At 44.1% G+C, this 13,205-nt stretch overlaps 3 protein-coding genes across 3 annotated transcripts; 1 reads left to right on the top strand and 2 right to left on the bottom strand.

The window, feature by feature from the left end:
• Positions 1 to 3,181: 3,181 nt before the first annotated feature.
• LOC100831025 (bifunctional protein FolD 2) lies at positions 3,182 to 5,745 on the top strand. Its single transcript, XM_003566501.4, has 5 exons — positions 3,182 to 3,345; positions 3,459 to 3,642; positions 4,755 to 4,912; positions 5,012 to 5,224; positions 5,300 to 5,745. The coding sequence occupies exons 1-5, from the start codon at positions 3,253 to 3,255 to the stop codon at positions 5,528 to 5,530; spliced, it is 879 nt and encodes a 292-aa protein (XP_003566549.2). The 5' UTR covers positions 3,182 to 3,252; the 3' UTR covers positions 5,531 to 5,745.
• A 359-nt stretch (positions 5,746 to 6,104) lies between these two features.
• On the bottom strand, positions 6,105 to 9,888 carry LOC100820903 (histidine--tRNA ligase, cytoplasmic). Its single transcript, XM_003568870.4, has 6 exons — positions 8,462 to 9,888; positions 8,130 to 8,309; positions 7,505 to 7,897; positions 7,100 to 7,381; positions 6,637 to 6,792; positions 6,105 to 6,555 (listed from the first exon to the last, which is right to left on the bottom strand). The coding sequence occupies exons 1-6, from the start codon at positions 9,821 to 9,823 to the stop codon at positions 6,253 to 6,255; spliced, it is 2,676 nt and encodes an 891-aa protein (XP_003568918.1). The 5' UTR covers positions 9,824 to 9,888; the 3' UTR covers positions 6,105 to 6,252.
• Positions 9,889 to 11,712: 1,824 nt separating this feature from the next.
• LOC100830719 (desiccation-related protein PCC13-62) lies at positions 11,713 to 13,175 on the bottom strand. Its single transcript, XM_014898898.2, has 2 exons — positions 12,431 to 13,175; positions 11,713 to 12,337 (listed from the first exon to the last, which is right to left on the bottom strand). The coding sequence occupies exons 1-2, from the start codon at positions 13,007 to 13,009 to the stop codon at positions 11,954 to 11,956; spliced, it is 963 nt and encodes a 320-aa protein (XP_014754384.1). The 5' UTR covers positions 13,010 to 13,175; the 3' UTR covers positions 11,713 to 11,953.
• Between the last annotated feature and the right edge of the window lie 30 nt (positions 13,176 to 13,205).

The raw sequence follows: 13,205 nt of genomic DNA, 5'->3' as shown, positions 1-13,205 counted from the left end.
AAAGGGTAACTAGCAATCCCTGCCGTCCATTTCAAAACTAAGGCCTCCTTTGATTCAAAGAATTTCCATAAGAATTTTGAAGGCTTGAAATCCTTAGGAATTTTTTCCTACGTTGGTCGTTTGATTCGTAGGATTAAATCCTATAGGAATTTTTCGTAAGGATTCATTTGTACTACATTACATAGAAAAATTTACATCCACTCCAACCTCTTGAAAGAAATCCTTTGGTCCAATCAAACAAACTTTGATACAAATTTTGTGGACATGACATTGCAATCCTATATTTTTCCTATTCCTTTACTTTTTCAATCTTACGAATCAAAGAGGCCCTTAAGCGGTGTCGATGTGGCCATACCTTTTAATACAAAATCTAGGTATCTTCTTTAATTTTGAATTTTGATACTTTTGCAGTGTTAATATCGAAAAAAAACTGAACATGTGTTAATATCAAATTTTGATTGGATAAATTAGGAACAATTCCAAAATTCAGACAGTAATCTTGGATAAAATAGTAATTTGCACATATATGTCCGTTTTCTGCCGAGAGGACGACGGTGCAGCCTCGATGGTTTTTGCTCTGGGTCCCTCACTCATCGCACCAATCAACACGAAAAGCATCCGAATTTTTTGATTGGACAGTTTGCGTACATCAAAGAACACCACTTATGTCGTCGTCCTTGAATCAATCACCGGTACGATATGATGCCGCTCATCCTTTTCCCAAGTGAGATGCATCTCTAGCTGCTTGCTACTGTGTTCTCTTCCTGTTCCCTATTGACCGTGACGGATGAATGGATGTATGGAAGGACATATACTCCTACATGGGTGTACCTTGCACATGTTCATGGCCAATTTCAAATTTTGGTGTCCAAAGGGAGAGGAGAAACCTTTATGTCTCTCTCTCTTTCTTTCACTCTCCAAGGCTGACTGATTCTCAGGGCAGGGAGCCACGGTCCTTTCTTTATCTGAAAATTGTAGCATCAGAGCTCAACATATTCTGCGGAAATTTTATAACTCTATGCTCTGATAGCAACATTTCTCATGATTTCTTTTTCTTCTTTTTCTCTTTTGGTAAAAAGAAAGTTGAACCAATTTATTTTGACTGTAATTTCTATATGTTTTGAGGTTATATGAAGACACAAGAACCATCATGTGCAAGTACCCACGTTTTTCGTTAAAGGAAGTTTTTATCGATCTCAAGAGAGTTCAAACCTCTAGTTGGTCCGATCCTTTAACGCATGGTTCTCGACTGCTACCCTTAAGTTGACTCCTTGTATTTCTGGACTGGTCAATAGTACACTCCCAAACAAAAGTACACAAATTATGAGGTCCAAATTATAGTTCCATTTTGAGAATCAAACATGCAGGTCCAAATCTTTTGCTTAGATCTCCATGTTATCCCTCTAGCATATCTAGAAAGTGGAGGAAAAAGAGAATCGAACCGGAGAAGATGTATTGGAGCATGCATGATTCTTTATGCAATTATTCATTCATATCATCAGCTAGCAGTCCACTGGTGCTGGTTGATCCTCTTTACCTAGCTTCATTCTTGTAGCATCTTCTCGATCTCTCCGGCCTTTCCCGGCCGGCCCCATCAACTATCTCAGCCTCCCTCTATCTCTCTATCTCTCTTTCCCTTGAGCAACTGGATTTGGTACATACCGGACATATCCATTCTGTCATTGCTATTCGACCATGGAGAATGAGATGGCTCCATCGATCCATGGACCATTTTGTGATGCCAAGAAGATGCACCGGTACAGTTAAAGTTCAAAAGCCACTCGTTCAAAATATCTCGACCATCTCTTTATCGGAACCTTTCGAGCTCTTTGACAATAAATAACTCGCTGATGGTTGTTTCTCCAGTGGTGCTAGGGCACAACTTGTCAAAATAATCTTGTTTTGACTTGATTTTGCGTCCTTAAACTCTCCTCAATATTGTGTATATGTTGTTGGAACACTGAATTTGCTAAAAAAACAAAGATAGGAGAATACATTAAATTTCCCAGTGTCTGAACCTGTGATGCAACTAATGGTGCTTAAGTAACTGCTTATGCTTTCCTGCTGTGCTGGACCAACTTTGGTTAAGTGCTGGTTGACGGATAACCCATTAGTTGAGTCAGTTATATACTATGCAAATTAGAGTAGTGTGCATGTGTATTTACTAGAAAGCTAGCTACATGCTTTTTGTTGATACAAAACTGAAAATAGATTAGGTGATAGGCGCTAGAGTGGTAGGATTAGGCTACGCCAAAACTTTAACTCGACAGTTGTTTGCTTGAGCTAGTTAGAATGGTTGGATGCATGGGAGTCACCAAGCAATTACTCTCCATAAGTTTAGAGTGACATTTGATTTCGCACTATCCATGATTCATGAGAACTTTCTTTTTTATGTGATTGCATTTGCACCCATTTGTCCTACTTGGTACTACATTTTCCTACCTAGGCCCCATGGATAATCAAGCTTTTCCAATCAGTTTCTGACTATTTTTCCTTTTGTCTAAGTGTATTTTTCCCACAACAGATTATAAATAAGTTTAGCACAACAAAGTTCGGCAATGACAAACTGAATCTTACTAGCTTCGTTCCTAAATATAAAAAATCTGTTTGAACAAGTTTATAGGAAAATCTACCAACATCTACGATATCAAATAAGTATACTATGAAAATTATATCATAACAAATTTAATAAAATTAAATTAGAATTGTAGTTATTGGTAAGTTTTTTTACAAACTTTCTTATATTTAGGAATAGAGTGAGTACATTACACCACTTTAACTCACGCGTACGTCTCCCGAATGAACGATTGAAGGTAGAACATGTACGGTATCTTCCAAAGGATGACATGACACGGCAATTTTATTTTATTTTTCATTTTTTAGGGTAATTTTCTTTTTCATGTCTCTGCGTCTTAAGAATCATGCTATCTTTTTTTTAGCAGCAACAATCATGCTATCAAGAAGCCGAAAAAAAGCCCTTGGAATTAAGAAAAAGGCTTAGAGAAGCACCTTGCACATTCATGGCTCCCTACGTACGGCCCTACCCATCGTCCATTTCAGCCAGTTCCTTCGTACGAGTATTTTGCAAGGTACTCCAATGCTTAGAGAAACACCCTGTGCAAGGTACCCATGGCCCAATGGGCCTTGCTGATCTCATGTCCCCACCCACTCCTCAGCGTACCACTAGATTCGCTCCCCCGCCGATTCGTCTCGTCGCGACACCCAGAGAGAGAAAATCTGGTTGCTACTCCAATGGCGCAGATCATCGACGGCAAGGCCATCGCCGCCGAAATCCGGCGCGACATCGCCGCGGAGGTCGCCGCGCTCTCCTCCGCCCACAACATCGTGAGTCCCCCCATCCCTTCCCCTCCTCCCCCCTCCCGACGCTAGCTTTGGATTGGGGATAGCGACGACCGTGACGCTGATTATTATATTTATATAACTTTTGGCCGCCGCAGGTGCCGGGGCTGGCGGTGGTGATCGTGGGGAGCAGGAAGGACTCGCAGACGTACGTGAGCATGAAGCGCAAGGCCTGCGCCGAGGCCGGCATCCGCTCCGTCGACGTCGACCTCCCCGAGGACACCTCCCAGGCCGCGCTCGTCGCCGAGGTCCACCGCCTCAACGCCGACCCTTCTGTCCACGGTATCCCCGGCTCCCCGCCTCACGATTCGAATCAGCAGGATTTTGATGTTGTAGTTGCCCACTCTTGTGTCAGTCAGACTGCTTGTGCTGTAAACTGTAAATGCAGTCGTCCGGTCATCCCTAGTTGACTTGTTCAGATGGGAGATTTGATAAGTTCGGTCCTAGTGACATCCAAGCTGATGATCCTTAGTGGAGATGCCATTCGTTTTGCTGCTTCGGATCGCCTGGCCCAGATTTGATCTTCAGTGGAATTGACCTGAAAGAACAGAGAGGCTTGATCCACCTGTTTATTTGCTTCCAATTGTTGGAAGTGGAACGTATTTTCACAGGGTGACCCTCTTGGAAGTTCTCGAGTGTCAGGACCTAAAAGTTTAGCCGACAATTGTCTTGATACTCACTGTCGTGTGGGTATTGTGCCTCAATTTTCTGAGGGATCCACTAGATTGGTCATGGAAATTTTAAGTGGTCACTTAGGCGGTCATGGAGTTCAGTTATTTTAAGTTCCATGTGAACAGAACGATAAGTCATAGTTCACATCTCTGCAGTAACTATTGTTCAAGGGAATTATGGCTTCAATGATGCTAGGGATTTTCTGTTCCACTTATGGATTGTCAATCATGCATTCACTTTAGGTACTGGTTAGATTTGTTCTCCTCGTATTAGAATATAAGAGATCTGTTATCGATCACCATCTGTAACTTCTGCCATGGTAGCGAAATCATGAATTTGCTTAAACGGCAAGTACGAGACTGTAGGTCAGAAATTGTAACTTTCGAGGGTTTTTTTTGATATAGTCTATCAGCCTGTCTTTCTAAAATGTGATTGCCATATTTTAACCGTACATATGAGTATTGGTTCAGGACGATGCACTTTCTTTTTGTTATTGAGTAGGCCTCTAGTATCTTTCTGGTTGCTATAAAGCCAATCTGTTTAGTTTCAGGCTCTAGCTAGTACTACTAACAGGTCCATAGTTTCAGGCTTAAATCTAGCCTAGTGTTGGATTATGATTGATTATTTGACTGCAGCAGTCTGATTTTTTCAAATTCTTGTTATCCTATAGTATTACTATTATGTAACAAAGGCATTGACTGTATCATGTGCTTTTACAACAGGCATCCTTGTCCAGCTTCCATTGCCCAAACATATCAATGAGGAACATATATTAAATGAGATTTCCATTGAGAAAGATGTCGATGGTTTTCATCCTCTGAACATTGGGAAGCTTGCAATGAAAGGTAGAGATCCACTGTTCCTACCATGTACACCAAAGGTACTGCAACAATTGACACTGCATTTCCCAACACTGGTTTGACTACCATTTTTGTTTGTAATAATATCCTGGCCATCGTATCATTTTTCACTTTTGAAGGGATGCATGGAGCTCCTGTCACGAAGTGGAATCACTGTGAAAGGAAAACAAGCAGTTGTGGTTGGGCGTAGCAACATTGTCGGTTTACCAGTATCCCTTCTTCTTCTGAAGGCGGATGCCACCGTGTCGATTGTGCATTCACGGACCCCAAATCCTGAAGCCATTGTGCGTCAAGCAGACATTATCATTGCAGCAGCTGGCCAGGCTATGATGGTATGCTCTGCTGCAACAGTTTCAGTTCTGCAGTTCATTGCCCAAAATCTAACTGTGCTGTTTGTTGGTTGTTAGATAAAAGGAGATTGGATCAAGCCTGGTGCTGCGGTCATCGATGTCGGGACAAATTCCATCGATGACCCAACCAGGAAGTCTGGTTACAGGCTCGTCGGCGATGTGGATTTTGCAGAGGCGAGCAAGGTCGCTGGTCACCTGACACCAGTTCCTGGAGGTGTTGGACCAATGACTGTGGCGATGTTGCTGAAGAACACGGTGGATGGCGCAAAGAGGGGTATAGTCCTGTAGATTTTTTTTGATCTTGCCGTGACAAGATGTTGTACGATTTGGTAACGTGAGGCTGGTGTTGTAACTGAGTCCTTACTCAGACAAATTCGTTCTGCATTTTTTATTCTTGCGCTATTTCAAGAACCATTAGTTGCTAGTGTATTTTTTTATAAATAAATGCAGAACCAACGTGGGGTAATGGGGACACTTACTCCTGGTTACCACGAAAAAACTAATTTCAGATGTCGAATTCATTTGGTAAAATAGACATGTTTATGTTCGGGTCACATCTACCTGCGAATTTTCACAGAAGAAACAATTTTGTGTACACAACATATATTTAACTCCTTAAAAAGTTACTTTTACCGAGCAATGTAAATTTTCACCAATGGCGCATAAAATATTTTTAATGAAATGTTCCAGCATACAAATGACAGCATTTATATTTGCAATTATTTTCAAATCACATTTCTATATTATTATTTTGAATCTACTCATCACAGTGAGATGTTCGCTGCTCTCAACCAATGTAGTTCTACTTCAGTTTTTTTAAAGTAATATTCATTTTGCACAGTACTGGAATTCAGGGATTTCATGCAAAGCCAATTCAAAAAATAACTGGTATAAATCAAAGATCATCTTCTGTTGTAGTTCATATCTCAATATTGGCAGTCGACGGATGAAGCTGAGACCAGTGTATCCAAAAGTACATAGACGATCCACATTTTCCTAAGACGTCATCTCTAAGGGCTAGCTAATCTCTGCTTCAGCACCTGAACAAAATCCTTCCTTAGAACCTCCTCTTCCTGGTTGGCCCTGATGTCCTTCAATTTCACCTTTCCATCCTTCAACTCGGACTCACCAACCAGCACCATCCACGGGATGCCTGACTGCATGGCATACTTTATGTGGTTCTGCACCCTTGTAGTGAGCTTGAACTCTGCCTTTATCCCAACACTCCAAAGTTCGCTCACAAGTTCAGCAGCCAATATTAGGTCCTTCCCAAGAATCGACACCAAAACCTCCGTCTCAGTGGCACGGATCACCTGCGATTCAGGAGTCAAGATCAGCTCTGCTATGCTAATGCAAATCATCAATGACGTATTGACAGGGGGATTGAGAAATACCTGATTCTTTTCTTTATCTTGTTGTTGTTGCTCCATGATCGCAAAGACTCTTTCTATTCCAAGACTGACGCCGACAGCAGGTACTTGCTTCTTCTCCCCTTTGATGAAACTACCAACAAGGTTATCATACCTGCCACCAGCCGCAATAGAGCCGACCTAATGTGAAATAGTGTTAGCACATGGAACTTTTGGTCTTTGTTGAGATAGAAAAGTTATGTCATATGCTTTCAAATGAGAAACACAATGGCAAACTTCAGATGTAAGATGATAAATGTAGAATATGCTTTCACATGATAAATAAAAATGTCAAAATCCAGTGGATCAAGCAATGTGCTCATAATGGTGATAAATTGGGTACACTGGAAATATAAAACGAAGAACAGCATATAGGTACGATTGCACAAAAACATAACTAACTGAAAACACCAACAATATAACAAAGATACGTATAAAAATTCCGAACCTGTGTAGCACCCTTGAACACAGCTTCATATATCACACCAGAATAGTAATCAAGGCCTCTAGCAAGGCTTAAATCAAAACTTATCCTGTCTATCGCATTTGCCTTTTCCAGAGCTTTGAATAATATGTCCAGCTCATTCAATGCAACAATAGACCCATTGTTCTCCAGAAACTTGCTACCCTCCTTTCTCAATTCTAGCAAAACTTCTAGTGGTGGTCCTCTTGTCTTTACCAGATTGCCAATTTTTTCAGCAGTTTCATTTGATATACCCTTCTCTTCCACCTAAGTCAGCATTATGTATAATTAGGACTATGAAAAATGAATCCACATCAACATCACCTATAAGAGCACTCATCTGAAACAAAACAAAACAAAACAAAAACAAAAAGGAGTTTTGATGCGTACCAGTTCCTTTTTCACCTCTTCGAATGATAGTTTGTCTAGCTTGTCAATACTCGAGCAAACTGTTCTGAACTTCTCAGGAGGCACACCACATATCTCCAACATTCCATCAAGCAACTTTCTGTGATTTAATTTTATCTCATACATGCCAATATCCAGCTTATCCAGCAATTCAGTCAAAACTTTGATAACCTCAAAATCTGGCTCCATTGGCTCATATACCCCAGCAATGTCAAAGTCACATTGATAGAATTCTCGATATCTTCCTTTTGATGGGTTATCTCTCCTGTATACTTTTGCTATCTGGTATCTCTTCAATGCACTTATGTTATTCATTGCAACATATCGGGCAAATGGGACAGTTAGGTCATACCGCAAAGAGCAAAGCTCACCACCCTGCGGGTTATTTGATGGTAAGAGTTCGAACAATAAAGAGAGCTTTATATAAATAATATGCTACAACAAGGGAGTGATCAAGTTGTTGAATGCCACGAATACTAACAATTCTACTTTAGCATTGTTTCAATCATTATATAAAGAACTGGCACCTGACAAATCAAACATAAAGAGATTTTGTGCAAAATCAATACCTTCCACTAAATTACATAAGAGGACATTAAAACTGTACCTGATCAGCAAGGTCATATATCAACTTTGAGTCTTCACCATATTTGCCCATTAGAGTCTCTCTCAACTCAAATACAGGTGTATCAAGTGCAACAGCACCGTGCATCTTAAATACACCTGTTATTATTGAAAATGCGCGCTCCCTTATGGCCATTTGCTCTTTCCCAAAGTCACGTGTTCCCTGGCAGCAGTAAGGATAAACATTTAGACAGAAAAAATGCACTTTTGCTTGACAGGCTCTTAGGATGCTTCTGAAATTTACTCAATATAGGTAACTGGAGCAGAAAGACAATGTAAATGCAACAACACCATATGCAAACAAATGGTTATTACCTTGGGAATTTTAGGCAATCTCCCTGTTTCATTGCTCTCTACAATCCCCTTCACTTTCTCCACAAGAGACTCCAGTTTAGGACACTTGGGATCAAACAAGATCGAGAGCTCGATTCCCCAATCTGCAATTAGTGCAGAATTCATGCAAGGAACATCCTTTCCCCCTGTAGCATGATCCCTAAGAAGCATCAGTACATCAGAAGTGCCCTTCCCCAACGTTTTCTTCTTGCTTTTTTTGTCACCCTTCCCTTCCTTCCCACCAGCTTGTTTCTTCTCCTGTGAACTGCCTGTTTCATTCTCCACACCAGCTTGTGGCTTCTGAATTGAACTGTCCATTTCAATCACTGCCATCGCCACAGCTGCCTCCCAGGCAAGGAAGTCCCTAAACTTGAGCAAGTGGTTGTTCACCCCCCGCAAGACCGACACAGCATCTGAATCGACCATAACCTTATCAAGCATCCCCTTCAAATCATCAACATTAATGCCTCCCACAAGCTTCTCCTGGAGGTTGGCATCAGCAATGCTCCCTGCACAGAACCTTGCTCGAGCAACGCTCAGCTCGCACATTGCATGCACTGATCTTGCAAGCTGTGTCGCGACCACCATCAAAGCCTTCTCCTTCCCCTCACCAGTTCCAGCGGTACTCCTCTTCCCCAGCTTGACTGGAGCATTGAGCTCGATCCGCACCCTCTTGTGCAGGGCACGCACTGCTTCACGGAAAGCCCCATTCACGGCGGGCACCTCGGCGAACAAGGACCCAGAGGGGCCTCCACCGCTGCTGACTAGCTTGGACCCAAATAGAAGTACCCTGACATCGGCGGCCACATCAGCCTCGTCCTTGTCACAGAGGCCATCGCCGGAGGCGGGAACGTCGAACGCCGCAACGTCCCCACGCGCGGCCTCGCAGGACAGCGCGGCAACGGCGTCAGCGACGCGAACAAGCGGGGCGGCGCAGCAGTCGATCACGGCGGCGAGAGCGACAGCCACCGGCGCGGACGCGGCGGCGACGGAGGCCTCGTCACGGGAGGCGGGGGGCATCGCGGCGGCGAGGTCGAGCGACCCGGCGAGGCCGTTGGCCGTGGCGGCGGTGACGAGTGCGGAGGAGGAGTCGGCGGCCGTGACGAGGAGCTTGTTGAGAAGCACCGCCGCGGCGGCGCGGGACTCGGGCGGCGCCAGAGCGAGGCCACGGAGGGATTCCGGGGTCTCCTGCGGGGAGGGGGCGCGGGTGGAGAGCCTTTGGAGAGCGGAGGCGTCGATGACGGGGTCGGCGAGGCCGAGCGAGAGCGCGTAGACCGCCGCCGGGGACAGCGTGGCGCCCTTGCCGCCGAGCATCACGGCGGCGGCGGCGGGAGGAGTCGCCATGGTAGAGGGTTCTAGTTCCTTGGCTCTCCCACAGATGCAGAACCCTAGAGCGGTAGAGAGGAAGCAAGGAGACCGCTGGATCTGGATGGAGGATGATCTTAACCCTTGAAACAAAGAGCACAAAGAATAAGTTCCGATGGGGGAGTAATTTGACAAGTTTTTTTATTTGCAAAACTCTATGTTAAGTCGATAAAATTTACGAAAGATATTGAAAATTATTTTGTGGCTTCTATTTTATGTTTGCATATGTATGCAACGCTGAGTTAAATTTTGTTTTTGCGAAAAAGCATGTTAAATCAATAGAATTCGCAAAAAAAACATTACTCCCTCCGATTTTAAATTGTTGTCGGAATATTACATGTATCTAGACGCTTTTTAAGAATAGATACATCCATATTTTAACAAATTTGTGTCAAGAATTTAGGATCAGAGGGAGTACAATATTCAAGATACATGGTGAAAAAAACAAATCTGTATGCAACAAATGTTGGAAAAGGGACCTCAACAAAAGAAGGCTGCGGATCGAGTGAGAAATCCACTTTACAATCAAAACTCCATGAAATTCTTTGAAAATGTTCAAAAAGTTCTCTAAAAAATTGTAGATGTCCGGGAAGTGACATTTATTTATTTATTTTCCTGAAAATGAAGCTTTTTTTTATCCCGCAAGTCGTATCGATCCATACAATCACAGAGTATCAGACCTGGACTTTGCGCCAAAACGCACATAGCCAATACTAACATACCACAACTTTATTACATCAAAAGGAAAAAAAACTCCGTTTATGATGGCTGAAAATGTCGACCATTTGCTCTAGGTTGTTGCATGCTATTAAAGCCATCTAGCGATCCACTCTCTCGAGGAGAGAATACCAAGTATGAATACAAGATCGGCATTGGAGAAGTTAAATCCTTGCAATCAAACACATGCGTATTTATGCATAGCCAAATAGCATAACATAAATCTGCAACCCCAACCAAAATAAGGGCTCCCTGTCTATTATTTAGCCCACGTAGCCAGGACCCAAAGATACAACATATCATGACAGGGATAAAGATAGAAGCTATTTGGACCATTGACCATATAGATCAAAAGACATGACACTTGAAAAACATGTGCACAATAATCTTATCCTAATGACATAAACTACACTTAGAGATACCCTTCCAATTCCGTCTTAGCAGGTTGTCTTTAGTTAGAGTAACGCTCTGCCGCAAGAACCAAAGGAAGTGACATTTATACACGTGGAAAATTTGAAGTCCAAACTCAATCGCGTTTTCTAGCTGAAAAAAATAGAATTCAGCAAGAGTAGTGTTTTTTTAATGTTTGGTACTATTCATTTCTGTATTTTTCTTTTTAATTCCTTCTAAACGCAATTGAGTTCTGAGTTAAATTTTGCACGTTTTTAGAACATCATACCACCAACATATGGCATTTTTGTAGGACTTTTTGAAACTTACATGCATGATTTCTATGAATTTTACACCACAATAGTGATTTGCATGTGATATTTTCACAAAAGAAATCAATGGATGCAACAACGGAAAAAGAATATGTGCACAACTTATGCAATGTCTATTCAGAATCATTAGAATATATCATCCTCGTGTGTAGTTAAATATGTCAAAACAACCTATGTACCTTGCAACATGAAAATTCAAAGCCTCGTAGTCGAAATATTTGTCGAGTATGAACCCATTTTTGGTACTACATCCGTTCCAAAATACAATTTGTATTTAATTTTCTTTGCCCAATATTTTGATGATGATTTACTCCATTTACTTATGATTTATGCTACTCAAATCATAAATAAGTATTTTTGAATACAAATATAATGACATCAATTTTATGTCATAATATTTTATATAATATAGACTGGTCCAAGACTTATAAATTAAAGAAAACAAAGTACGTCTTATAACTGAGAGAGCAGTTCATGTATATATCTTCCCAAGTTTAATTGTGCATTACGACAGTTCCTTATCTTTTCCAAAGTGTTTTAAGATTCATCTTTGCTCCATCATGGCAGAAGTGTTTTTTTTATACGTGCACACCGACTTGACACATTTCTCAATTCGAACTTTCGAAGTGTCAATTTGCAGCAGCAGCAGCCGCAACAAAGTGCCAATTTCCTAGGCGAGCTGGAAGAAGCCTCTGGCGACGGTGCCATTGGCGCCGCTTGGCAAGAACCCGCCGGGGACCTGTTCGTTCCGCGACCCATACAGAATCCTCAACGCCTCCGCCGGCGTTCGTCCGTACCCGAGCGAATCGACCCCGGCGCCAAGTATATTGCTCACGGTGCGCCGTTCCGCCCCTTGCCGCCGGTCGAGCACCTTGACGCCCTCGTCCTTGGCGCCGCACCCGGAGAGCCCGTTCCGCCAGTCGGAGATCCGTCTCGTGAACTCCGCCACCGTCCTCCCCTTGTACGGCGCCACCGCCTCGTCCGCCCGCTGGTACAGCAGCAGCCTGATCACCGCCTCCTGCCCCGCCTCCACCGCCAGCATCCCCGCATGCAGCTTCAGACCCAAATCCAGGACCCCAAATCAGCTTTCTGCAATTCATCCATGGTGGGGAATCAAGGAAGAAGGGTTAGGGTTTGGTTTGCTGACGCGTTTGGAGGCGTAGCCCATGAGGTTGGGGGCGATGCCGACGGCGACGGAGGCGGTGACATGGGGGAGGATGTAGGACGCGAGGAGGAAGTTGAGGTCGCCAGCGTAGGCGTCGAAGGGCGGGTCGAGGCGGGCGCCCATGGCGTCGTCCATGACGGCGGCGAAGCGGTCGGCGCTGAGGTCGATGGCGGGCCGCGGGAACCCGCCCATGGACTGGGTGATGGCCCGGATGTGGCCCACCTCCTGGTACCCCAGCTCCGCCGCGATCTCCGTGGTGCGGAAGTCGAGGTTCGCCTTGCGGGCTCCCGTCGGGGCCGGCCCGCCGGCGGAGAGGTTGCGGTCGAGGTAGTCGAGCCCACGGCCCAGCGCGCCGTGGAGGAACCACTCGGCTTCCACGAATTTGGCGTTGAGGAGGAACTGGAGCTGCTCCATGTCGCTCGGGTAGACGGCGATCGCGCCGCGCCGGAGCGGGAGCGTTGGACGGCACCGTGGGTCGTCGTTTTGCGGCACGGCTGCCGCGGTCCCCAGCAGCAGCAGGAGGAAGAAGATGGTGCCGTGCAAGCGAGCCATGGCCGCCATGGTGGTTGTCTTGTGCTAGTGAGTTTGGCTTGGCAGAGGCTGGCTTTGCTCGTTCATGTGTGCGCGCGTATTTGAGTTGAGCTGCGGCTTTGAATATTTGTTTGGTGATGGTTAGCGGGGGTTTAGGTTGGCAGGCAGCGCACGGAATGCTTGTGTTGTGTTGGCCTATGTTTCAACGAACCTGCTACAAGTACGA

Source organism: Brachypodium distachyon, chromosome 2 (assembly GCF_000005505.3).
Source record: "Brachypodium distachyon strain Bd21 chromosome 2, Brachypodium_distachyon_v3.0, whole genome shotgun sequence".
NCBI lineage: Eukaryota > Viridiplantae > Streptophyta > Magnoliopsida > Poales > Poaceae > Brachypodium > Brachypodium distachyon.
This window is presented reverse-complemented; position numbering and strand designations above follow the sequence as displayed.

What these genes read in the sequence shown, in the direction of transcription:
- LOC100831025 (XM_003566501.4), top strand. Translation starts at nt 3,253, where the DNA reads ATGGCGCAGATCATCGACGGCAAGGCCATCGCCGCCGAAATCCGGCGC. An exon ending in CGCCGACCCTTCTGTCCACG is followed by an intron (nt 3,643 to 4,754) that starts GTATCCCCGGCT and finishes CTTTTACAACAG; the next exon opens with GCATCCTTGTCCAGCTTCCA. An exon ending in CAGCTGGCCAGGCTATGATG is followed by an intron (nt 5,225 to 5,299) that starts GTATGCTCTGCT and finishes GTTGGTTGTTAG; the next exon opens with ATAAAAGGAGATTGGATCAA.
- LOC100830719 (XM_014898898.2), bottom strand. Translation starts at nt 13,009, where the DNA reads ATGGCGGCCATGGCTCGCTTGCACGGCACCATCTTCTTCCTCCTGCTG. An exon ending in TGGGCTACGCCTCCAAACGC is followed by an intron (nt 12,338 to 12,430) that starts GTCAGCAAACCA and finishes TTGGGTCTGAAG; the next exon opens with CTGCATGCGGGGATGCTGGC.
- LOC100820903 (XM_003568870.4), bottom strand. Translation starts at nt 9,823, where the DNA reads ATGGCGACTCCTCCCGCCGCCGCCGCCGTGATGCTCGGCGGCAAGGGC. An exon ending in TATATGACCTTGCTGATCAG is followed by an intron (nt 7,898 to 8,129) that starts GTACAGTTTTAA and finishes AATAACCCGCAG; the next exon opens with GGTGGTGAGCTTTGCTCTTT. An exon ending in AAGAGGTGAAAAAGGAACTG is followed by an intron (nt 7,382 to 7,504) that starts GTACGCATCAAA and finishes ATGCTGACTTAG; the next exon opens with GTGGAAGAGAAGGGTATATC.